The 22,687-nt window shown below is 53.1% G+C and overlaps 2 protein-coding genes across 9 annotated transcripts in view; one reads left to right on the top strand and one right to left on the bottom strand.

The window, feature by feature from the left end:
* WDR86 (WD repeat domain 86) overlaps window positions 1-10,693 on the top strand; it is a 31,588-nt gene extending 20,895 nt beyond the window's left edge. Inside the window, exons 4-8 of one of the 5 annotated variants that reach the window (XR_004057969.1) lie at window positions 3,195-3,330; window positions 7,062-7,165; window positions 7,933-8,126; window positions 8,452-8,565; window positions 10,591-10,693. Coding sequence is in view for 4 of the 5 variants with exons in the window: in XM_010384039.2 (XP_010382341.1) it covers window positions 3,131-3,330; window positions 7,062-7,165; window positions 7,296-7,693 (702 nt within the window). In the remaining variant the exon portion in view is untranslated. Of the gene's footprint in view, window positions 1-2,340; window positions 2,818-3,130; window positions 3,331-7,061; window positions 7,166-7,295; window positions 7,893-7,932; window positions 8,128-8,451; window positions 8,566-10,590 lie in introns of those variants that run through there. The other 4 variants (XM_030932477.1, XM_010384040.2, XM_010384039.2 and 1 more) reach the window with 4 other exon arrangements.
* NUB1 (negative regulator of ubiquitin like proteins 1) overlaps window positions 10,555-22,687 on the bottom strand; it is a 35,213-nt gene continuing 23,080 nt past the window's right edge. For 2 of the 4 annotated variants that reach the window (XM_010384042.2, XM_030932475.1), the window contains exons 9-15: window positions 22,453-22,639; window positions 21,276-21,383; window positions 20,043-20,195; window positions 15,047-15,193; window positions 13,045-13,140; window positions 12,195-12,372; window positions 10,555-11,952 (exon numbers count right to left, since the gene is read on the bottom strand). In XM_010384042.2, the coding sequence (XP_010382344.1) occupies window positions 11,774-11,952; window positions 12,195-12,372; window positions 13,045-13,140; window positions 15,047-15,193; window positions 20,043-20,195; window positions 21,276-21,383; window positions 22,453-22,639 (1,048 nt within the window). In that variant the 3' untranslated portion in view covers window positions 10,555-11,773. The remainder of the gene's footprint in view (window positions 11,953-12,194; window positions 12,373-13,044; window positions 13,141-15,046; window positions 15,194-20,042; window positions 20,196-21,275; window positions 21,384-22,452; window positions 22,640-22,687) is intronic. The other 2 variants (XM_010384043.2, XM_030932476.1) reach the window with 2 other exon arrangements.

The raw sequence follows: 22,687 nt of genomic DNA, 5'->3' as shown, positions 1-22,687 counted from the left end.
AGAGATAGAGCCTCTGCCCTGTCCCTTCATGGTTTTACAGGGATGTTTTAAACATTTTAGTTATAAAACATTTCAAGTGTAAATTGTAAAAAGTAACTAAAACAGACACCTAGGCACCCACTTTTGAAAGCAGATAGCAACATTGTGATTTTAAAGAAACGAAGCATTTCAAATCCAGCCAGAGAAAAGAAAGACCTCCCGGATCCTTCCGGGAGCCTGAGGCGGTGGGGACCTGGTGGGGACCACAGCAAGGATGTTGTGGGGCAGTCTCTGGCTGCAAAAGCCCTGCGGTGCCAGTTCATGAGCCTCATCCAACCCCGAGGAGCTGGCGGGCAGAGCCTGCACCTGCATTTTAGGGATGGGCAGGGGTTACCGTGTTCAGACCCTGGGCTGTGTGCACGTGCACAGCAGTGCATCAGCCCTTGTGGCCTCCTCCTTAGCGGGAGGTCCTTGTTTCTCATGTTGCACATGAGACAGTGGAAGCTTGGAGAAGACGAGTAATTTGGCCATGTCTCATAGCCGCTGAGGGGTGGAGGCAGGATTTGAACTCAAGACTGTGCATCGGTGAGCCCCGTGCCAGTGAGCACCACAGCGTGTGCAGGGCTGTCACCAGGCGGGTGGCACGTCCCCCAACACTCTTGCTTGGGAGGAGGATCTTGGAGGGTCTGCTGCTCCGGAGCCTGCCAGGCCCTGTGCGGCCACCTCCCACACCTGCTGGGCTCCCTTGGAGCCCAGGGAGCTGGAGGCCCACATCTGTGTCCTCAGCAGTGGAGCCCCGGGCTGGTGCCCTCTCCTGCTTCTGCTTGGTTGGATCTCATTGCCAGGAAACTCCTCAGAGCCACCGTGGCTGCGAGGAGCCCTCAGTATCATCCTGCCTTCCCCCTTGGCTCAGACCTCCCTGGGCCACCTCGCTCTCCCTGTCCTGTTAGGAAATCAGCTAGTGGGAATAGCAAGGCCTCCACAGGCTGAGGACCCTGGGGCTGGGAGCGCCCCCTCGGCCTGTGTGGCTCTGGCTCGTGCTCGGCAGGGTGCTTCTGGGAGGGCTAAACACAGTGCTCACAGGCCCTGTGTGGTGAGGGCTAAACACAGTGCTCACAGGCCCTGTGTGGTGAGGGCCGGCTGCCAGAAAGCAGGAGGGGCTACCCTTTGTCCTCTCCCGCCCTGGACACCCAGCGAGCCTCCCTGGTGCAGGGGCTGAGCAGCACAGAGGTGTGGGGCTGCGAAGCTCTCCTGTCCTTGGGGGTCTCTGCCTCAAACGTTCCACCCTTGCCCACTCCTCTTATTAGAGTCTGAGAGACTCTGTGACTGACTGGGACTCAAGGACAGGGAGCCTGGCTGGCCCTGGAGCTGGCCATGTGGTGGGGAGATGGCCAGGAAATGCTGCGCTGGCGGTGGTCAGCCTGGCTTCCAGGATGCAGACACGGCGCGCCAGGGGTGGTGCGAAGAGGGGTCCCGGGCTTCCACTTGCCCGTGAAGGAAAAGGGAGGATCACGGTACAAGGGCTTTCTGGGCAAGGAGGACTTATAGGAAACCTGGGAGGAAGGCACATGCCCAGGTATCCTGGGGCAGCAGTGTGGACACAGGTGTGTGGAGTGGAAACCAGAAGGTAGGGCCAAGGAAGCCGGGCCCTGCAGGGCCTCCGGGCACCAGGCGGGAGGGGTGGTCCTTCTCAGGAAGCGGAGGGGCTGTCGAAGACTGAGCAGCTGACTGTGTGCCCGGCAGGCTCAAGAAGGTCCATTTGTCCTTCCTGCTGGTGCCCACATTACTGGCAGGAACTGTGCTCCTGGGTGGTGCAGACGGCTGAGGTCTGAGTGCAGGAATGTTCTGGAACCCTGCCAAAGCTGACATGGGCAGGTGGGCAGTCACACACATCCCTGTCCTTGGGGAGGGGACCATCCAGTTAGGGATGCTGCCTGGGCTGGGGCCCACCATAACCCCAGCAGGGCTTCAGCACAGGGCCTGAGAGAGGGCAGGCGACTGTCCGCAGGAAGCACCCACAGCCTCTGCCTCCCAGAGTCCGCATTGTGCTCCTTGTGGTTCCACTGCCCTCTCTGGCCACAGTGATTGGCCCAAGGCCAGTTAACTCCTTTGACCTGGGCTATGGCCTGGGTCATGGAAGCCCTTTCCTCCGTGATTTGAACAGGGAGATAATATGGGGAACCAACAGCGGAAAGTGACCCAGAGCATGGTTGTGAGGGGAAAGTTAGGAGGGACGTGTTCGGGATGCTAGTGGCCAACGTGGACTGCCTGCCTGCCAGTGGGCCCACTGCCTGCTGACCACAAGAGAAGCGCACTGCGTGCCTGACCTGCTTCTGACTCCTGGTTCCTGGGCCCCAGCAGTGGTGGCAGGTGGCCTCTCTGGGGCATGAAGCCTGCGCCTGTCTCCTGTGCCATCGCGCCAGGTCACTGCAGCTGTGGAGCCTGCCTCTCCGCCCTTGCCTTCTCGTCTGTGACTCTGCTGACCAGGTGCTGGCTGGGAATGCTCTTGGCTGGGTGGTGTTGAGTCTAGGGGAATTTACAGAATTATTTTAACAGTTTCTGCACTTCCTGGGGCAGCTACTCCTGTCCATCTTGGCCAGGGCCTCTTCCCTTGTCTCCTGGGCCCTTTCCATGCTTCCTGCGAGGCAGCAGCCTCAGACAGCTGGGGTGAACCTGTCTCCTGGGCCCTCTGCTCGCTGTGAGCCCCATGAGTAGGGGGAGCAGTGACCCCGTGACAGCCCCCAGCTGCCAGCTCCAGTCCTGGCAGAAGTCTACCTCACACCCTTGCTCAGGGCTTTCTCTGTCCTGTCTGTCTGAAGCATGTGAAAGCCCTTCTCTGGAAGCCCTTTCCTCAGCCAGCAAGAGCAAGCAGTTAAGTGCCTATACCCCACACACCCCCTTGAGGAAGGGGCTGTCCACATCCTAATCCTCAGGGGAAGCAGCTGAGGGGCAGAGAGCCAGGGACTGGCTCAGGGCAGTGTGGGGCTGAGCGGCCAGCCCTGTCGGAGCACTGGCTGCCCCATGGGGCAGGAAGAGCCGCCTGCTTTTGGGTGCTGAAGCGCACAGTCTGGTGGGGCCTGTGGCAGGGCCATTCCAGGCTCACCCATGGTTTCACCACTGAGACCTGCACACACCCCTTCCCCACTTATAGAGGGAGAAATCTGGGGTGCTTCAGAGCTGCCCCAGCTGCCAACCCTCCCTGCTCCTCCTCGCAGCTGGTGAACCGACTCATGTACTCTGGCAGTGCGGACAGGACCGTCAAGTGCTGGCTGGCAGACACAGGGGAGTGTGTGCGCACGTTCACGGCCCACAGACGCAACGTGAGCGCCCTCAAGTACCACGCAGGCACCTGTAAGTGACTTGGCCCGGCACGACCCGCGCCACCCCAACCTGGCTTCTCCTCCCTGCTTCTTTACTTCCTGTGCGATTTTCCCTCATTGCGCCTCGGCTGCCAGTCATCAATGTCCAATGGCAGTGCCCCTTCCTTCTCCACACACCCATGCCTGCAGCTGTTTTGCAAAGAAGGTCCAAATAAGGGTTTGGTGGTTCCTGCCTACCTTTCTCCAGGACAGCCTGGGAGACTGGACTGCTGGGAGGGTCTCGGGTCAAAAGCACGTCCCAAAAGGTACATCTTAATTCTCCAAGTGAGACAGTGGCTACCCCTTAATCCAGTCAGCCTCGAGGACCACATGGGTTTGGCCTCACTTGGCCTTAGGATTTGTATGCAGGGAAGAGAAAATCCAGGTAGCTGTGGTTCCAATGAGGTAGTGGTTTATTTTCTCTCAGGTAGAAGAATTTCAGAGGCTGATGGTCTAGGCTGGAATGAGTGTCTCCACAAAGTAATCAGGCACCCAACTTTCTTCTGTCACTGTGCTTCGTCATCCTTAGCACAGACCTTTTATCGTTAAAGAAGCCTCATGATTCAAGATAGCTGCTACAGTGTCTGCCATCGTGTCATGTTTTAGGCAGGAAGGGAGAGAGGATGGAAGGACGAAAGGACGTGTCTTCTAGCGAGGATGGAAGGGCAAAAGGATGCGTCTTCTAGCTGAGTTGGTCCCTTTAAGATCTTTCCTGGAAGCTTCATCCAAGGGCTTCCGCATACTTCTCCGTCACCGTTCTGTCTGCAAGAGATAGTGAATCATAAAGTCTTTTATTTGAGGAATTTGATGCCAAGATGGAATCAGGGTTATTTTGGAAAGAAAGAAGGGCAAAATGGCTTGTTGGACAGGCAATGAGCTGTCTGTCCTACAGGTCTCAAATCGTCACACACCCGGGCCATTTGGCTCTGCCTCTGGGAGGGAGGAGACGGGATGGGGGAAGAGTCACAGTGGAATATTCAAGTTGACCTCACAGCAAAGGTGTTGGAGGAAGACAGAATGTAGATATCTGAAAATAGATTCTGACATGCCTTCAGGATTCAGGTGTCTGACACGGAAAAATTATTTTTCGTTTGTTCCTGTGTCCAAGCTTGGAAGTGTGGTTATAGCTCTACTCCCAAGTCTGGGTCCTCTAATTGAACACAAGGAAGGTTCTACTTTCTTTTTTTTTTTTTTTTTATTATACTTTAAGTTCTAGGGTACATGGGCATAACGTGCAGGTTTGTTAATATGTATATTTGTGCCATGTTGGTGTGCTGCACCCATCAACTCGTCAGCACCCATCAATTCATCATTTATATCATGTATAACTCCCCAGTGCAATCCCTCCCCCCTCCCCCCTCCCCATGATAGGCCCCGGTGTGTGATGTTCCCCTTCCCGAGTCCAAGTGATCTCATTGTTCAGTTCCCACCTATGAGTGAGAACATGCGGTGTTTGGTTTTCTCTTCTTGTGATAGTTTGCTAAGAATGATGGTCTCCAGCTGCATCCATGTCCCTACAAAGGACGCAAACTCATCCTTTTTTATGGCTGCATAGTATTCCATAGTGTATATGTGCCACATTTTCTTAATCCAGTCTGTCACAGATGGACATTTGGGTTGATTCCAAGTCTTTGCTATTGTGAATAGTGCTGCAATAAACATACGTGTGCATGTGTCTTTGTAGTAGACTAATTTATAATCCTTTGGGTATATACCCTGTAGTGGGATGGCTGGGTCATATGGTACATCTAGTTCTAAGGAAGGTTCTACTTTCAAAGGCTCTGGCTGGTGGCCACCTAGAACACCTCCCCTGGGGCATGGAGCCTGCAGGGAAAGCAGAGCCTGCAGCCCACTGTTGCCCATCTCTGTTCTTGGTCTTGGCCAGCAAGGCTATGGGATGATCAAACTTTGTTTTTGATCCTCTTCCCACCCACAGGGAGCTCAGCAGCCACACTGGGTTTTCCAGGCCATGTCCATTTGTCTCTGAGTTTGTAGGGGGAAGGCAGAAAGGGGCTGGAAAGAGACCCAGAGATGAAACTTCCCCTCTGGGGCCATTCACTCTGTAGTTTTTTAAAGAAAGGCTGGAACAGGCTGGGCACCGTGGCTCATGCTTGTAATCCCAGCACTTTGGGAAGCCAAGGTGGGAGGATCGCTTGAACTTGGTAGTTCGAGACCAGCCTGAGCAACATAGCAAGACCCTGTCTCTATAAACTTTTTTTTTTTTTTTTTTTTTTGAGACCGAGTCTTGCTCTGTCGCCCAGGCTGGAGTGCGGTGGTGCAGTCTAGGCTCACTGCAACTTCTGCTTCCCAGGTTCAAGCGATTCTCCTGCCTCAGCCTCCCGAGTAACTGGGACTACAGGTGTGTGCCAACCACACCCAGCTAATTTTTGCATTTTTAGTAGAGACGGGGTTTCACTGTGTTGGCCAGGCTGGTCTCAAACCTGATCTTGTGATCTCCGCCAGCTTCAGCCTCCCAAAGTGTTGAGATTATGGGCGTGAGCCACTGCGCCCAGCCCCCCATTTTTTTTTTTAAATTAGCTGGGTGTAGTGGTGCGTGTCTGTGGTCCCAGCTGTTCAGGAGGCTGAAGCGGGAGGATCGTTTGAGCCCAGGAGTTCAAGGTTAACAGTGAGCTATGATCGCACCACTACACTCCAGCCTGGGCAACAGAGTGAGATCCTGTCTCCCTGTCTCAAAAAAAAAAAAAAGGCTGGGGAACAAATACCCACAGAGCACCCTCAGATAGGTAGGTAGCCCAGCACCCTTACCCCCAGGTGGTCCTGCCCCTTCTCTCCAAGGTCCTGGGCAGGCTTGCGCCCTAGCTGCCCACCGTAGTTACCTGCTGATTGACAGACCAGGACTTCCTCCCTCCCTCTCCACCTCCCATTGCCCTGTGAGTGTTTCCTGAGACGCCTGCCAGGTGTACTGTCTGCCTCAAGTCCTAGCAACAGGGTCGGCTTCAGAGAGCCCAGCCTAGGCCAAGTGAGTTCTTCTAGTCCACATCCTCAGTGTGGCTTCCTGACTAGCAGCAGCTTGTCACTTAAAACTGGCTAGAAATGCAGATTCTCAGGCCCCACCTGCTAAATCAGATTCTGGGATGCGGCCCCATGCTGTGTGGCTAAGCCTCTAAGTGATGGATGCAGGCTGCTGTTGGAAAACGATTGGACTAAGTTCTTAGGAAAAAAACCCCAGGGAAAGACAGCTACCTGGGGGAGGAGACAGACTGAGTCAGAGGCTCGCCCCCGCTAGGGGTCCTGGGGGTGCGTGATCATGAATCCCAGGGGACTGGGCTTTGATTTGGGGGCCGATCCATTAATAAGGATGGGAGGATAAGGCTGCCGACGCAGCGGAAGGTGGGGGGGACGCGACTTGAGGACCTTACGATTATCCCCAGGCAGGGTCCTCCCAGCCAGGCATGGGAACCAACTTCACCAAACCGCGGAGTGGGGACTGGGCCCGGGCAGTGTTCAGCAGGGGCAGGGCCAGCTGGCGCGCAAGCATCTGCAGGGAGGAGCCCAATAACTGTGGGGATCCCTGTTTCTCTGGAGGGGCGCTGTCCACTTCCCATAGCCTCAGGATACCCCCGTGGGGCGGAGTCCCGGAGACGCCCCAGGTCACGCTCTCGCAGCCCTAGGTCACGCTCTCGCCGCCCCATCCCTGCCTGCGGGGGGCCGGTCAGGGAGGGAGAGAAGGAGGGAGGCCCAGCGCGCCCTGTGTCTCCGCAGTGTTCACGGGCAGTGGGGACGCTTGCGCCCGGGCCTTCGACGCGCAGTCTGGAGAGCTGCGGAGGGTGTTCCGGGGCCACACATTCATCATCAACTGCATCCAGGTAGGTCCCTCCGCCTTGCTCTGGGCCGCTGCCCGAGGGAGGGAAGGTGCCCCGCCCGGATCCATCCACGCCGGCAGCCGCGTCCCCCCGCCTACTGCCTCGCCAGTGACGCCCGCCCCTGCGCCCGCAGGTGCACGGCCAGGTGCTCTACACCGCCTCGCACGATGGCGCCCTGCGCCTCTGGGACGTGCGTGGGCTCCGAGGTGCCCCGCGGCCCCCTCCGCCCACGCGCAGCCTCTCACGCCTCTTCAGCAACAAGGTGGGCTGCGCCGCCACGCCCCTGCAGCCGGCCTGACCCCGCGGGGCCCCTGCCGACGCCAGCCCAGACGCCCATCGGCTCCCAGAGCGCCCTGCCCTGCTCCCCGAGGCGGTGGCGCCCGATGGCCGGGAGGAGCGAGGAAGCCCGGGAGGGAGGAGAGCCTGGTTTTTCTTTGGTGGCCAGGAGGCGCTGGGAGCGGGAGTGCTCGCCCTCGGGACCGCCCTCTTTTCCCTTTTAGGGTGACTCCTGCCCTCCCTCCCCATCCCTGACCTGGCGAAAGGCCTAGTCTCAGGGACCCTCCCACCTCAGGGGCTGCGGGCGACTGCCCCAGCTCCCCCAGCCCCAGGAAACAGGGCCTTTCCTGCTGAGAGGAAGTGACTTTTTACAGAAGCCACTGAATCTGGTTATTTTGGCAAATTGTCCGTCTTGAGGGCCTTGGGGGGAACTAAAATACACAGCCTGAAAGTTCAAAGTACTCCTGTGTCCTCTTTTTGTTTTGCAAACTGAGTCTCAGCTTCTTTTCGGAGCTTGAGATTCTAGGAACCCAGGGCGGCGGGCCTCCTGCCCTCTGCCTCCTCACACCGGCCTGGGCAGCTTTGGGGGTGACTTGTGGAGATGCGGGGCTGCCGCCAGTGTCACTGGTGCAGGGAGTGGACTTGGAAGAGGCCAGGGAGCAAGGGAGCGGCTCTTTCACCTGTGCAGGTGACAGCGGGGACCCTGCTTGGGAGCTCTCATCATTTTCTGGCATGAATCTGGGAAGTTCCTTCAGGGCCTGGAGTGGGGGGAGGGGGGAGGGGACGGGCAGCAGCCCCATCCCCGGGCTCGTGCACAGGAGTCAGGGCAGTGCCTGATGCTGGGAGGCGCAACACACACGCCAGAGCCACCGAGCACCCAAGGGGAGCCCTGTGCCCAGGGGCTCAAGCGCCCTGCAGGAGGCCCCTCAGCACCCTTCACAGCACCTGGAGGGGGCGCTCTTCAGCCCTTTGGTGGTGCCGCTTTCTGCATCCATGTGCCCCGGTTGGCCCAGGTGCCAGGAGAGAAGCTGCAGGTGACAGTGTCTGCCGTGGAGAGCTCATCATCTCGCTGCAGAGAGAAGCATCTGCTGCAGGAGCAGCCCCTTCAAGTGGAGCAGCCCTTTCAGGTAGCGCAGCATGCACTTCGTAGTCTTAATGCAGAAAATACTTCATCAGAGAGGGCCGGGGCCGCGGCCGCCAGGGCTCAGCTGCCAGGCCTGATGGGCGGGTCCACCCTCGCCCGGAGGAACAGGTAGGGATTGCACTGTGGGCAGTAGGAAGGAAGGGACGCAGGCGCTGTAACTCCTCTAGGCCAAACCTCCAAACCCTGGGAACCAAAGCGACCCCGACCCCCACCCCAGGAAAAAGGGCTGGTTGGGAGGCAAGCAGATCGATGCAGGAGAAGCCGCAGAAACGGCACCACGCACTGTTTTCTGGGTGAGACTTAAGCATACACGGACCTGGGGTCTTGTGCCAGGTCTTGCTGCGACCCGGAACCACTGGGGCCTGTGGCTGCCGCAAGGGGCGTGTCTACCAGAGAGGAGCTTTCCATCGTGCTGAAGGGACGGTTCCGGAGGTGCAGGCCAGAGAACCGCCTTGAGCGCTGCCTGCGGGCAGTGCTGCCGGCGGGCCCTGAGCCTGTGCAGACGCTCGCACTGACTCCTCCCTGCCGAAGACACTGTTGCTTGGTGATGCTGCACTCTGGCCTGAGCAGCCCCTCACTGATAGGTCAGCTCCAGTCCCCACCTTATCCAACCACATCAGAGAATGGAGCACGCATCAAGCCATCCAGAGAAACCAAATGGGGCGCGGACCCAAATCACGGGCACTGCACTCACTTAGCATTTTTATAGCAACACACATTGGGGTAATTTCTACTTCCACCGCACAGAGAGCTTTGCGAGATGCTGAGGACATAAAGACAGCCAGATGTCCATTCTCTCTCTGGTTTCTGAGAGCCAGAGAGACATGGTGAGTGAGACTCTGATCTCCTGAACCCAGGCCTGGTCCCCTTCCAGCCACACCACTGTCGCCTTGCTATGAACGAAGAAACGAGGTATCTGCTTTTGATAAATTGATTGAGTTGGCTAAGAGAGGAAGGACAGGAGGTACCCATAGGACATATGGGCAGGAACACAGGGACACGGTAGGGCAGTGATCAGCATCAAGGACACCTAACCAGTTGTGCACACCATCATGCTGGCATGGGCTGCCCTCACCTGCCTGTCACACGCCCCTGCCTACTCCTGCTCCTCTAGTGGCATCCAGCCTCCCTGCTGTGATCAGCAATCATACCATCCACCCCCATTCTTCTCTCCCCACAACTCACACCTTCTGGCAGCCCATGAACATGTCACACTCAGACTGTCCTGCCCCAAATACTATCTCATTTGTCCCACATCTAGAATGTTCTTTGTCCCACAGCTAGAATGTTTTTTCCTTTGACTTCCCAAGGAGAACCCTCCCAGGCCCCCTCCTCTGCAAGTCTCTCCTCCTCCAGCCTCAGCACCCTCCTGCCCCCTCCTCCAGCACCTGTCCAGTTTCACAGGGTCAGTTGTAGGTACAGCAGGCCTGGCCCGAGTCTCCATACCTGGAGGGTAGCCCGTCCTGGATATAGCGCATGCCCAGAACTGCCCCCACAACCGGCTTCCTGTGCAGCTCTCTCTTCACAAGACAGGGAAGAGTTTTGGGGCCTGCCGGTGTGTCACTGCTTCTATGATGGCTAAAAACAGCTGGGAAGCTAGAAGACACGCCTGAACCAAGCTCAGGACAGCGACTTGCTAGCAAAAAGCTTCAATTCAGGCCCCAAATCCAAGTGTGGCATTGTGTCAAATGAGGCTGAGAGTCCGTGTCACCTCAGCTCACCAGGCACTTCTGAGGCAAACCCTGACAGGTGCATTTCAGTCCCCTGCCCAGGATCCACCCCAGCCCCACTGGGCATGTGACATCTTTCACAGCAGGTGCCCTCTGCTGCTTCTGAGGTCATCCTTCCATCTCCTCACAAAACTCAGTGGAAACAAACATCTTACAATCGCGATGAAGCACTAGTCACCCAGACGCTTTCAACACCTGCAGCTGGGGAGGCTGAGTAAATTACCGTAAAATCTGGGTGACAATTTTTGAATATATTTTCCACCTTTTATTTCCATCAGTATCCTCCATTTAAGAAGAATGACAAGAAGTTTCCCATTAGTCCAACCTGGACCACCCACGCTTTATGAAAAGGTTAGAGCATTTCAGCTGGTCCCACATGACCCATCCGTCTTCAGTCAGTGCCTTCTGGAAGGGAGGAAAAGTCTTGGATGCACCTGGAACTCAATCCACTCGGCATCTGGCTGCTGCTGCAGTCCTGGGGCTGGAAGGAGCCCCCACTGGGTGCACATCTACAGAGGAGTACGTGGCGCAGTGAGGACGGTTACTGCTGGAGCCGACACACAGCGAACTACATACTTTTAGAAAGAGCCTCTGTCACATGGATAGAACAACAAAAGAAACCCCACAAAAAACCTGGAGAAAATATATCTAAGTCTCTGATAGATCTCTTAGCTAGCAGTGAGTTCAGTATGACAGCACAGAGTCTAAAAATATTAATTAAAAATAAATTGCTTTGGTTAGCATTTAAACCTTTCCCATTCAATAAAAGATTTCTGTAATGAGGAATGCTGAATATATATAAAGTCTGACACTCAATCTTGAATTTCCGGGGCATATTTTACTGAACTAAGAGCATAAAACACTGGCGTTGCAGGCTGAAGGCGTCTGGTGTGACCTGGTGTGGCTGCCAAGGCCAGCGCCTCATCACTATGCCCCACAGCACTTGGAAGGAAGACTTAAAGGATGATTTGAGGGGTGGGGGAAGGGTGGCACAGGAACCCATGGGGCACCCTGGCAGAGATGGCAGCGTGGGAAGCAGGAAGGCCATGGGCAGTGGGTGCATGAGGCAGGCAAGCCGGGCAGATGGAGCCACAGCTGGAGAGGAAGTGGTCGGGATGCCCTTCCCAGGACCCTGCCCCGGACACCTTCCCCAGGATCCCTCTTCTGCAGGACCTCTGTTCCTTCCCATTTCAGGGTAAAACACCAAGCTAGGGAAGGGGTTAGGGACGCAGACCGGGGAGGCAGATGGAACGACCTGCACCAGGCCAGAGGAAGCTTCTTCCCCAAGACCACGCATGAAGGCCCTGGGACCCCTCCTGGCCTTGTCCCCTGCCCGCCCCCTCCTACACCCAAAGAGGAACTTGCAATTCAGATAAAAAGTAAGAACAGAAAGAGCTGCATTCGCCTTTTCATAATGATAGCATTTATAAGCAGAAAATTAGCACTATTTCTGTTCATTATTTAGTTTTTCTTTGTTGCTGACTTCATATTTTCTACATAGGATAGGTACTCTGCAATAATCATTTCTTCATCTTCCAGAGTTGAGTCAAGATAGTCTTCCTCATGCTCTGGAATGTCTTCCAGTATCTCATTGACGGCCTCTGTCTCCATGTCTTCGTCTGTTGAGGCACTAGAGGTTCCTACAATAAAATACCGTGGGAGTAAGTGAATTATGTGAGGATTGTCCTGGGGACACTGCACAACCACAGTCAACCTCAGACTGTGCCTCCTGCTGGCCACACTGTCCAGGTGGCCACCCCAGCAACGTCAGGGGACGCCCCTCTCAGTCTCCACGTCTGCCGTGGCCTAGGGCACTGGCCTCGTCTGTTGGCTTCTGAAGATACTTTGCCGTCAACGTGGCCCTCAGAGACCTCAGACCTACCTGCAGAGTCAGAAGGGGATGTGGCTGGCGGGGACAAAGAGTCCTCCGGCGACAGCGGCAGGTCGGGAGGCAGGCTTCCTCCGTTGTGAGCAAGGGTCTGGGCAGCCAGCTGGACGTTGCCTCTGAACACTCTCAGCGCAGCTTCGGCCACAAGTGCATCAAAACCCATGTACACCAACTAGGGGAGAGGGCAGGGTCACAGCCTCGGCCACCCCCATCACCCACAACGAGCAGACAGCCGGCTCTCATGTTTAAGAGCTCCCGGCATGCGCACCATGGCCCCTTCGGCATAAGTCATGCTTCTGTGCAATGTGAGCGTGGAGCAGCCTGGAAGGGGGCTTGGAAGACTCGAGTCAGGTGCGTCAGTGAGCAGCCATCTCAGGACAGGCAGTGACCTCGGGCTGAGAGGAAGGCGCCACGCCAGTCTCACCACGAGCACGGTGAGGTCAGTGGCCACAGCATACAGGCATGCTAATGTGTGTGGGGGGACAAATGTGGACAGAGTTGTCACTTGGGACACAAAGCTGGATGGGTTTCATAGGTCACAGTGACATCCTTTTAGGTCACAGGCAGATAAATGGGACTGATGTAAACAGCGGTGCATAGAAAAAGGAGGCAAACCTAAAGAGAACTTCCTGACACTTCCCCAGATTTCCTGCTTTCCAAGGAGGCCTCCCCTGCCCTCTGTTGCTGGATGGGTGGCCTCTGAGGTGGGCAGGTTACACCTGGAGCCTGGGAGCCAAGGTTTCAGCACAGACTCCCCCAGTCCTGCTGCCTGATTCACCCGGGTTACCCCAAGCAACCCCACCCAAGGCTGTCCAAGCTGAGGGCACAAAGACGTGTCACTCACTTGGTCAATGTTTTCCTGGGAGGGACTTTCTTGACGGTTGTCGGTTTCAGGATTGGAATCATTTAACCACCACATCTGAGGATTGCTGAGCAGAATCTAAAACACACAGGAACACCCTTTACTCATCACTAAGCTCTTCACACATTCAGACAGGCACCGCACCCTGCCATGTGCTCGGCAGACCCAGCCGTCCTCTGCTGCTATGAGCAGAGAAAGGGGCTCCCGCCCGGGCTGATGTTCCCAGAGGCTTCCAGCCAGAGACCGGGACAGTGGAGGTTTGAAGGAGGAGCAAGACTAGTCAGAGGAAAGATCCCTTCTGACAGAGCAGGAAGGGATGGAGAGCAGGCGGAAGCAGCATCCGAGAAAACAGGTTTTGTCAGAGCTACAGACAGAAAGGTCTCTTAAGCAGCTCAGGGCTGCCTGATTGATCTTTGAAAGTGTCATGCCCTCTAGACTTCAAATATCAGGCAGGTAGTAGAGTTATTTTGACCCTTGATTTCTTCATCACACAATACGTAATCTTAAAGACTCTGTGGAGACTTTCCTTTCCAACACTCAGTACTTCTATGTTGGCTGGAGGTATGTATGTGCTACTCATATAATTCCAATCTACTTCGAGACCCATCGGTCCCTTCGGATGTTCAGAATTTCCCACCTCTTAACATTTCTCCAACACAAAAACATCAAACTAGATATTCAAATACAATTTTAAAATTTGGCCGGGTGCGGTGGCTCAAGCCTGTAATCCCAGCACTTTGGGAGGCCGAGACGGGTGGATCACGAGGTCAGGAGATCGAGACCATCCTGGCTAACCCGGTGAAACCCCGTCTCTACTAAAAAATATAAAAAACTAGCCGGGCGAGGTGGCGGGCGCCTGTAGTCCCAGCTACTCTGGAGGCTGAGGCAGGAGAATGGCGTGAACCCGGGAGGCGGAGCTTGCAGTGAGCTGAGATCCGGCCACTGCACTCCAGCCTGGGCGACAGAGCGAAACTCCGTCTCAAAAAAAAAAAAAAAAAAAAAAAAAATTTAACATATATGTTAAATATACATATACATCGTAACAAAAGTACTGACTTGTGGAGCCTTCCAGGGAACAGGGCAGGGATAAGAGACAATGGCAGGGTGGACCATTCGTGCCTGCTGCACCCACACCCGCCTCAGCAGGGCAAACGAGTACACCTGCCCTGCCCTCCACCTGCCTCCACCCCCATCTCTGTCCCCCAGCCCCACCCCCAGCATGCACACAACCTAAGCTAGCTCCTACCACTCCGCCTCCTGCCTGCCACGCTGCCCCAGCATCTGCCTGGACTGCTGCCTCCATGCAGCCAGGCCCCTGCCTCCCGTGCACCCCTGGGGACTCTCCACCACGTGTGCTCTGAGTTTGTCTCTCACTGAGCTGCGGGGCTGAGAGGGCAGAGGGTGCGTCCATACCAAGCTGCTGAGATGCAGCACAGCACCTGCCCTACTGAGGATTCGATCTGCTTCTCCAACACAGGGAAGGAAGTGGCCCAGGTAAGGTCACTGCTGTCTGGATCCCAACCTGCTGTCACTCCTGAGGGGTTCTCTGAAAAGCTCCCCCTTTGCCAACATGTACTATGGACTAAATAAATAAAACTAGATACTTACATTTAAATTTTTAATGCCAAACAATTATACTACAAGTTGAATTATGATTCTCTTTTTCTGCTATGGAAACTGCCTGTTTACACTACACTCTGCTGCATACAGAAACCCTATATAAAGTCCTGGCCTGTGGACTCTGCTGGTGTGGACAGACACCGTGTTCTGGAGCCAGGCCTGGGCCAGGCACTGAGCATGGGGCCTCATGGGGCCTCACATGGCTTCTGTCCAGGCTGGAGCCCAGGAGAAAGCTGCCCTTCAGATCTGATGACGGGGCAGCCCATAGGAGTGAGCCTGGGAGGACGCCCGAGAGCCATGGAGGGAGCTCTGGGCAGGACCCACTGCTCAAGGACAAGGCCAGAGGCCCCGAGGGAGCGGCTACCTTCAGGGCCTCGTCCAGGTTCCCGCTGGCTGCATGGAGCGCCTGCTGGGCTGCGTGCGTGGAGTAGCCCATCCCTTTCAGAGACCTGATGTTCTCGAGGCGGCGTCTTTTCTTCTCTTTTTCCTCCTCCCTTATTTGGGCCAATTCCTTTAGGAAAAAAGGAAAGTCCCATCCCAAGTTAGGGACTGAGATTTCACAGCATCTCGGTCTACGCTCTGCAGGATTCTCGGGGTTTCCAGGCAAAGCCAAAAAACCAAAGCAAAGCACAGTGGGACCTCTGTCTACCTCTCCTCACCCAGCCAAATGGCAGAGGTGCCACAGAGGCAGAGGGGTGGTGGAAGTGCTGCTTCTGAGGGCAGGCAGCGGACGTGAGACGCCCGTGGGGCAGGAAGGAGGTGCCTCATGAGCCCTGCCATCCAGCATCAGGATGGGCCACTCGCCCCACGCAGCGCACTCCCACTGCAGAGGTCGCAGGCGTGAGGTGCATGGACTCTCTTCTAGGAACTGGGCAGAAGGAGCTTCCTGCATGTGGTGGGAAGGCCTTCCAGCCTTTGATGAATCGCCCAGGGACTCAAGTTCAAATGTGATGTGGAATCGGGGGGCTCCTGGGCAATGCCAAGGTTGATGACCCACCCACCACAGCTTGGGGAGCAAGGACTCCAGGGCCTTCTGAGGCCTGTCATTCCATTCAGAACCCACAGAATGCCTAAGGGACAAAGTTCATCTAACCTCTTGGTTCTCAACCCTGTTTCTCAGAGTTGCCTGCTATTGCTGCAGAGCACAAGGCAGCTGCAGAGGGTTCTAGTCTCTTCGCCTCTCCCACCCAGGGCCAATCAGGAGGGTTCCCAACTTATTTTGTAAACTAGTATGCCCATAAACATGTCATTTAAAAAGGGGATTGTGCTGCTTAAAAACAACAACAAAGCAAGTTTGAAAACCAGGAATTTAATCCAACCTCATTATTTTCCCAACAAGGAGACAGAAAGCTTTCAACAAAGCTAAGTGACTGCCACATTCTCCCAGGGAGACCAGCTCCACCATCAGCAGCAGTGAGGACGGGGGAGAAAACAGACTCCCCTCCTTCCAGAGACCTGCTCCTGCCTCCCACCCAGCCCAGGCAACAGGCGCCTCCCTGCGTTTTCCCCACAGCAAGAAAGTGGCCTCATCTCTTAGGAAAACAAAAGCACCATCATTGTGGAACCAGACTCCACAGCGCCACGGTAGGAGCAGGCAGAGCAGAGTGGCTGCTGGAAACATCTCCAGGGATGAAGATATCTGTAGACTCATGGCCTGTCTCTGTCACGGGAGAACCTCCCCTAGTTGGTGGACATGGGTGCCTCTCTGCACCCCGATAATCCAGCTGCACCAGGCCTGTTTCATGCCCCCGTTACATGCTCTACCTCTCAGCGGCCAGTCTCCCCCAGCTCCAGCCCCACCGCACAGCGCAGTGGGCTCCATCATTCCAGTCACCTACCTAAAAGCCCTCAGCAGCTCCCGACCACCTCCCCACACTGAGGCACCAGCTCCTTATTATGCTACTCAGGGCTCCCACTCCCTAGCCCCAACAATGCTTCCAAATTGACCTTATCCTGCCACACCACCCCAACCATGCACGCCAGCAGGAGGCTTTCATGCCACTCACATTTGCACTTTTATTCAGACTTACACTCCACATAAAATGCCTTTACTGGTCCCATCCTCTGCTTTCAATACAGTTTCTTCCATTTATATTCCAACAGGCTAAGAGGCATGCCTAACATCCAAGCACAGAGAAGGACGCTGCCAGCCAGCCGACCTGGGCATTACCTACCACAGACCTCACATCAACCGGGAGCTTCCAAGAATATTTCCTTTCATTACAAATGTCTTAGTCTGTTTCCTTTTAATCATGCAAACACACGTGAGAAAATTATTTTCTGATATATTTCTCTTTATACTAAGATGATTTAGAAAGATAAAGTAGATCAAATCAATGACAGTACTGCACTGAAGTGGCTACAGTTCAGTAGAATTAGATTTCAAGAGAGAGGCATTGTATGGTCACAAGCAGCTGGGACGACCTCTTAGGAAGGCTGCCTCTCACAGTCTGGCCATACTGAAGCATGATCTGTGATCTCTGTTTCTACGGCTGTTGCTTTTTGCCAGATGAGAAACGGGTCTGTACTCAGGGCCATGTTGCACAAAAAATATAAACTTTTAAAATTATATATTAAAGGCTGGGTGCAGTGGCTCACACCTGTAATCCCAGCACATTGGGAGGCCAAGGTGGGAGGATTGCTTGAACCCAGAAGTTTGAAACTGGCCTGGGCAACATGGTGAGACCCCATTTCTATAAAAAATAAAAACAAAAATCAGCCAAGAGCTCTTGGCAGGAGGATCATTGGAGCCCAGAAGATCAAGGTTGCAGTGAGCCATAATCATGCCACTGCACTCCAGCCTGGACAACAGAGCAAGACTCTGTCCCAAACGAAAACAAAGAATTTACATTCAGCTCAGTTAGATGCCCATACCTAGAATGCTGGAACTCCGTGGGCAGCAGCTTTCTCTCGCTCATCTAAAGCTCCAATAGGAGCTCACTTTTTGTGGGACATTGTTCTTGTCTTTCCAGCACCCATTCTGCCCCTCCCAGAAGTGTGGGAGGCTGCTCCAGCTCCCCAGGTGGCCCCTGAATGGGCTAAGGTGGCGACCCTCTACCTCTTGCCACAGGCCTGAGCCAATCAGTCTTGGCATTCCTCCAGCCTCAGTGACAACAGGTTCAAGGCTTCCCAATCACAAGAAGCTCAGGATTTTCCCTGAGGATTCTGGGACAGAGATTATGGCCCTTGGTGTGACTGGATGACACTAATGACATGGGGTGGGGGGTGGGGTAGAGAGACAGACCTCAGGTCCTCAGTGACATCAGTAAGCCACTGAATCACCTAACCCTGAGACCTATCCTACTTCTGGACTTTTTACAAGTAAACAGGCCAATAAATCCCGTCACATCCGTTTTTTTGATGTTTAGGCAATTCTGGTTTTTTTCTGTTGTTGTTGCTTTCAGCCAAACGCATCCTAACTAATACCCATTGGGTGGAAGAGGGAGCAGGATCAACTGCACTATCCACACTGTTGTTTTGTATTTGCATTTTCTCCAAGGGCTTTGAACTTCAGAAATGTACAAGTGATGTGACTCCACTATGCTTTAAAAGACTGCCCCTGAGCTACAGCTCTTCCCGTGTGTGAGATGAGAAGTATCTGTCCTATGGCCTCTCGGGTGGTCACAGGCAGAAGTGAATGACATGAGTGTGACAATGTTTTATGAACTATAGTCTCATACACTGATGAGAATTGTTTTCCAAATGATCTCATTTTAAAACACTAGCTTTCCAGATGCTAATAAAATCTTATTGGTAGTGGAGTAATAGTAAAGCAACAAATCAGTATCAGCAATGTTCGTTTTTCTGTTAGTACTTAATTAGACCATGTAAAACTCAAACACACAGAACTCAACTTTTCAGCCCATCACAGTGGCTCACACCTGTAATCCTAGCACTTTGGGAGGCCAAGGCGGGCAGATCACTTGAGGTCAGGATTTCGAGACCAGCCTGGCCAAAATGGTGAAACCCCATCTGTACTAAAAATACAAAAAGTAAAGCTGGGCATGGTGGTGGGCACCTGTAATCCCAGCTACTCAGGAGGCTAAGGCAGAAGAATCACTTGAACCCGGGAGGCGGAGGTTGCAGTGATCACACCACTGCACTCCAGCCTGGGTGACAGAGTGATACTGTCTTGGAAAAAAAACAAAAAAGAACTCAGCTTTTCAAAGTCTCTGCCTTTACCTACTCATTGACTTCTATAGCAAGACCCAAAGGACCACGACTGGACTAGGCAAGAGAGAAAGGTAATGACCACAGCTGGTGTTGTAAAAGGAGAAACCCAAGCAGCCCTGGGACTGCTCACCATGGAATCAACCCACGAATCCACTCCCTCTCTGGCATCATGTAGGCAAACAACCACGGGGCTTTCCTGCTCCCATCCAAATACCCCTGAGGCTGCTTTTATCCTTCGGGATTATCCTAGTGTTTAGCAAAAAGGGAAACGAGGTAACATACATGTGAGGATTCTAGAGACTTCTGTGGCTGGAGTTTACAGCTAGAAAGGGCCTGTGAGATAATCTAGTACCAACTTCTTGTTTTGGCAAAAGAAGAAAAATGGTTCTCCTGCTAATATTCCACCATGATCTCCCTCTAGGCCTCAGTTATTTTACTGCAGGACATACTGGATAGAATAAGGATCCTTCCAACTCCAAAATCCTAAGGTTTTCTTTAATGTACTTAATTGTTTCAAATGATTATAGTTTTTTAACCTGTGCTTTCATAATATAATCCAACTTGTTTCTATGATTTGACTTATGTTTCTAGGCAAGGATGCAATCCCCAACTTTAATAACGACCTCATGAAAAAACAATTTTCTGTTTTTAAAATGACTTCCAGAAATACACTATGGTGTTAAGAGAGAAAGGGGACTGTTTGCCACCGCGGCAGGAACAAAACTAAGGAGACTGTAGCATGTGAAAAATGATCCAATTGAAAAAGACAAGTTTCAGCCGGGCATGGTGGCTGACACCTGTCATCCCAGGACTTTCGGAAACTGAGGTAAGCTCATCACTTGAGGTCAGGAGTTTGAGACCAGCCTGGCCAACATGGCGAAACCCGTCTCTACTAAAAATACAAAAAGTAGCTTGGTGTGGTGGCGGGCACCTGTAATCCCAGCTACTCAGGAGGCTGAGGCACGAGAATTGCTTGAACCCAGGAGGGGGAGATTGCAGTGAGCCAAGATCGCGCCACGGCACTTCAGCCTGGACGACAAAGTCAGACTCTGTCTCAAAAAAAAAAGTTTCTCCTTCCTTCCCAGTGTGGAGTAATAAAGAGTTCCTTGTTATTAACACCTCCTGTGGGACTATCTTTTTTTGTTCTTTCATACCCAAGAGAGCTAGGGCATTGTGAAAGTGGGTACCTCTCTGCGGTTGGTAATATGAGTGGCCGCATGATCCACGTTCCCATCACACGCCCTCAGGCCAAGCCGGGCTTCCTGGGCAGTAAATCCCAACTGCAACAAATTGTCCACTTTTGATGGATCAATATATAGCTCTTTCAAGAGCTGACGTGCCTAAAGACAGGGAGATATGTAAGAATCATGTAACCATGGCAATACTTAAAGCTTAATACAAAGTTAAAGACTAAAAGAAATTAGATTGTGCCCAATGTGAATTAAAGGGCATCAGATTTTAGATAAAATCTCTAAACTAGGCCTGTTATTAACAAGTACAGGCCAGGCGCGGTGGCTCAAGCCTGTAATCCCAGCACTTTGGGAGGCCGAGACGGGCGGATCACGAGGTCAGGAGATCGAGACCATCCTGGCTAACACGGTGAAACCCCGTCTCTACTAAAAAATACAAAAAACTAGCCGGGCGAGGTGGCGGGCGCCTGTAGTCCCAGCTACTCGGGAGGCTGAGGCAGGAGAATGGCGTAAACCCGGGAGGCGGAGCTTGCAGTGAGCTGAGATCCGGCCACTGCACTCCAGCCTGGGTGACAGAGCGAGACTCTGTCTCAAAAAAAAAAAAAAAAAAACAAGTACAAATGGAAAGAGACCAGCACTATCTCTACTCACATTACACAGCCTCAGCACAACACCAGGAAAGAGGCTAGGTGTCGTGGAAGTGACTGGTATCCACTTTTTTCCTGCAACAAAAGCCCCTGAATTTGAGCTGTGCATGTGGCATTTCTCACCCTCCCGTGCAGCTGGGTGTAGCCAGGTGGTGAAGTCGAGGTCAATGGCATGCAGCCACAGCGCTGGGTGCAGCTGCTGGGCCATCTCTCAAGTGGCCTGCTCTGGACGCTCTCTTGCCCCCTCTGCTGGCTGGAAGAGGCACTGACAGGAGCAACCTGGGACGCCTCGCTGAGGCTGGCGGGCTGCTCACTGCTTTGGCCCCCGCTCACCTCCAGACTGCAAGATGAGTGAGCCATAAACTTCTATCCAATTAAAGTCACTGTCTTTTTGAAGTCTCCTTATTACAGCATCTGGCTGTACTCTAACAAATACAAATATGTTTCTGGTTCAACATCTCCTGTGCACAGAGAAAGCACAGGCATGTTTCTCACAAGTCACAAACTACTAAGTTAAAATCCTTAACTTCCGGGAGTGTTTTTTAAAAGGAGGTGAAAACGGTTACAACTTTACTTTTCTTACCTTGTTAAGATACTCACAAGCCTCTACATCATTTCCACTGTGATAGTTTCGGATACCTTGAAGTAAGTAGAGTCTTAGAAACAGTACTTTCTCTTTGCCACAATTTCCCTAAAATTATTGAAGAAAAAAAGGACAAAATTGCCTTATTTCTAATTACAGGTGTATAATACTCATATCTGTAATTCCCTTGGTCTCCAGAGGGGCAACATGGTAGTATTAAAACGTCCGTGGCTTCACTATGACTGATGGCAAAAGTGAAGCCCCTTCTTCCCCATCCCCTGTGGTACGACGACATTCCTCCAGACATGCAGCACTCCAGACGTGCAGCACTCCAGACGTGCAGCACTCCAGACGTGCAGCACTCTAGACATGCAGCACAGTGGCCCTCCTGGTCAGCAGAGAAGTATGCAGAAATCCAAACCAGGTATAAGAGAATCTACATCAGCAGGATTGTGATGACTTGCGGAAATCAGAACAATCCTTACTCGAGCCAGAGCTCTTGGGCTGGGACTCATTCATTCTAACTGTTACTGCTGAAATGTCTATTTTCTGCATTTACATCTTGCAAATTAGACTCTACCCATATAAAGAAGTCCGCAGCTCTCTCCTGGTCAGGGTGATCACTGGTGGGGTTCTATGACTAGTCAACTGTGTTGCTTTGGGCTAAATGCTCACACACTAAAAGAGACAGCCAGATTTGTAAAACATTGAGCACTTTATAAGTATATAGGTTAAGAAGAGTATACTGGCCGGGCGCGGTGGCTCAAGCCTGTAATCCCAGCACTTTGGGAGGCCGAGATGGGCGGATCACAAGGTCAGGAGATCGAGACCATCCTGGCTAACCTGGTGAAACCCCGTCTCTACTAAAAAATACAAAAAACTAGCCAGGCGAGGTGGCTGGCGCCTGTAGTCCCAGCTACTCGGGAGGCTGAGGTAGGAGAATGGCGTAAACCCGAAAGGCGGAGCTTGCAGTGAGCTGAGATCCGGCCACTGCACTCCAGTTTGGGTGACAGAGCAAGACTCCGTCTCAAAAAAAAAAAAAAAAAGAAGAGTATACTGCATATACTACTATCAAAATGAAATCACCTTGTGGCAGTAGTTCAAATACTTTAACAGGAATAAACACAAATGCTAGAAATGGACTCAACAAGACATAAAATGAATTCCAGGAACATACTTTTATGTGGACCAGTCTCTGATGATTTTCTCCATAACAATTTTTAAAGCATTTCTGGGCCAAGTTTAATTTTTTTTCTGCATCATCAAGGCATTCCAGTTGTTCCAGGCGGAAGTAGCACCACACTATATCCAGCTGGAGGACGGCGTAGTTATCCACTGTGTCCAGCAGCTCTCTGCAACACTCACTGGAAAGAGAAGGAAAATGACATCATTGCCAAGCAGCATTGGAAACA

This window comes from Rhinopithecus roxellana, chromosome 6 (assembly GCF_007565055.1).
Source record: "Rhinopithecus roxellana isolate Shanxi Qingling chromosome 6, ASM756505v1, whole genome shotgun sequence".
Lineage (NCBI taxonomy): Eukaryota > Metazoa > Chordata > Mammalia > Primates > Cercopithecidae > Rhinopithecus > Rhinopithecus roxellana.
The sequence above is the reverse complement of the archived record's forward strand: the minus strand, read 5'-3'. Positions and strand labels throughout refer to the sequence as shown.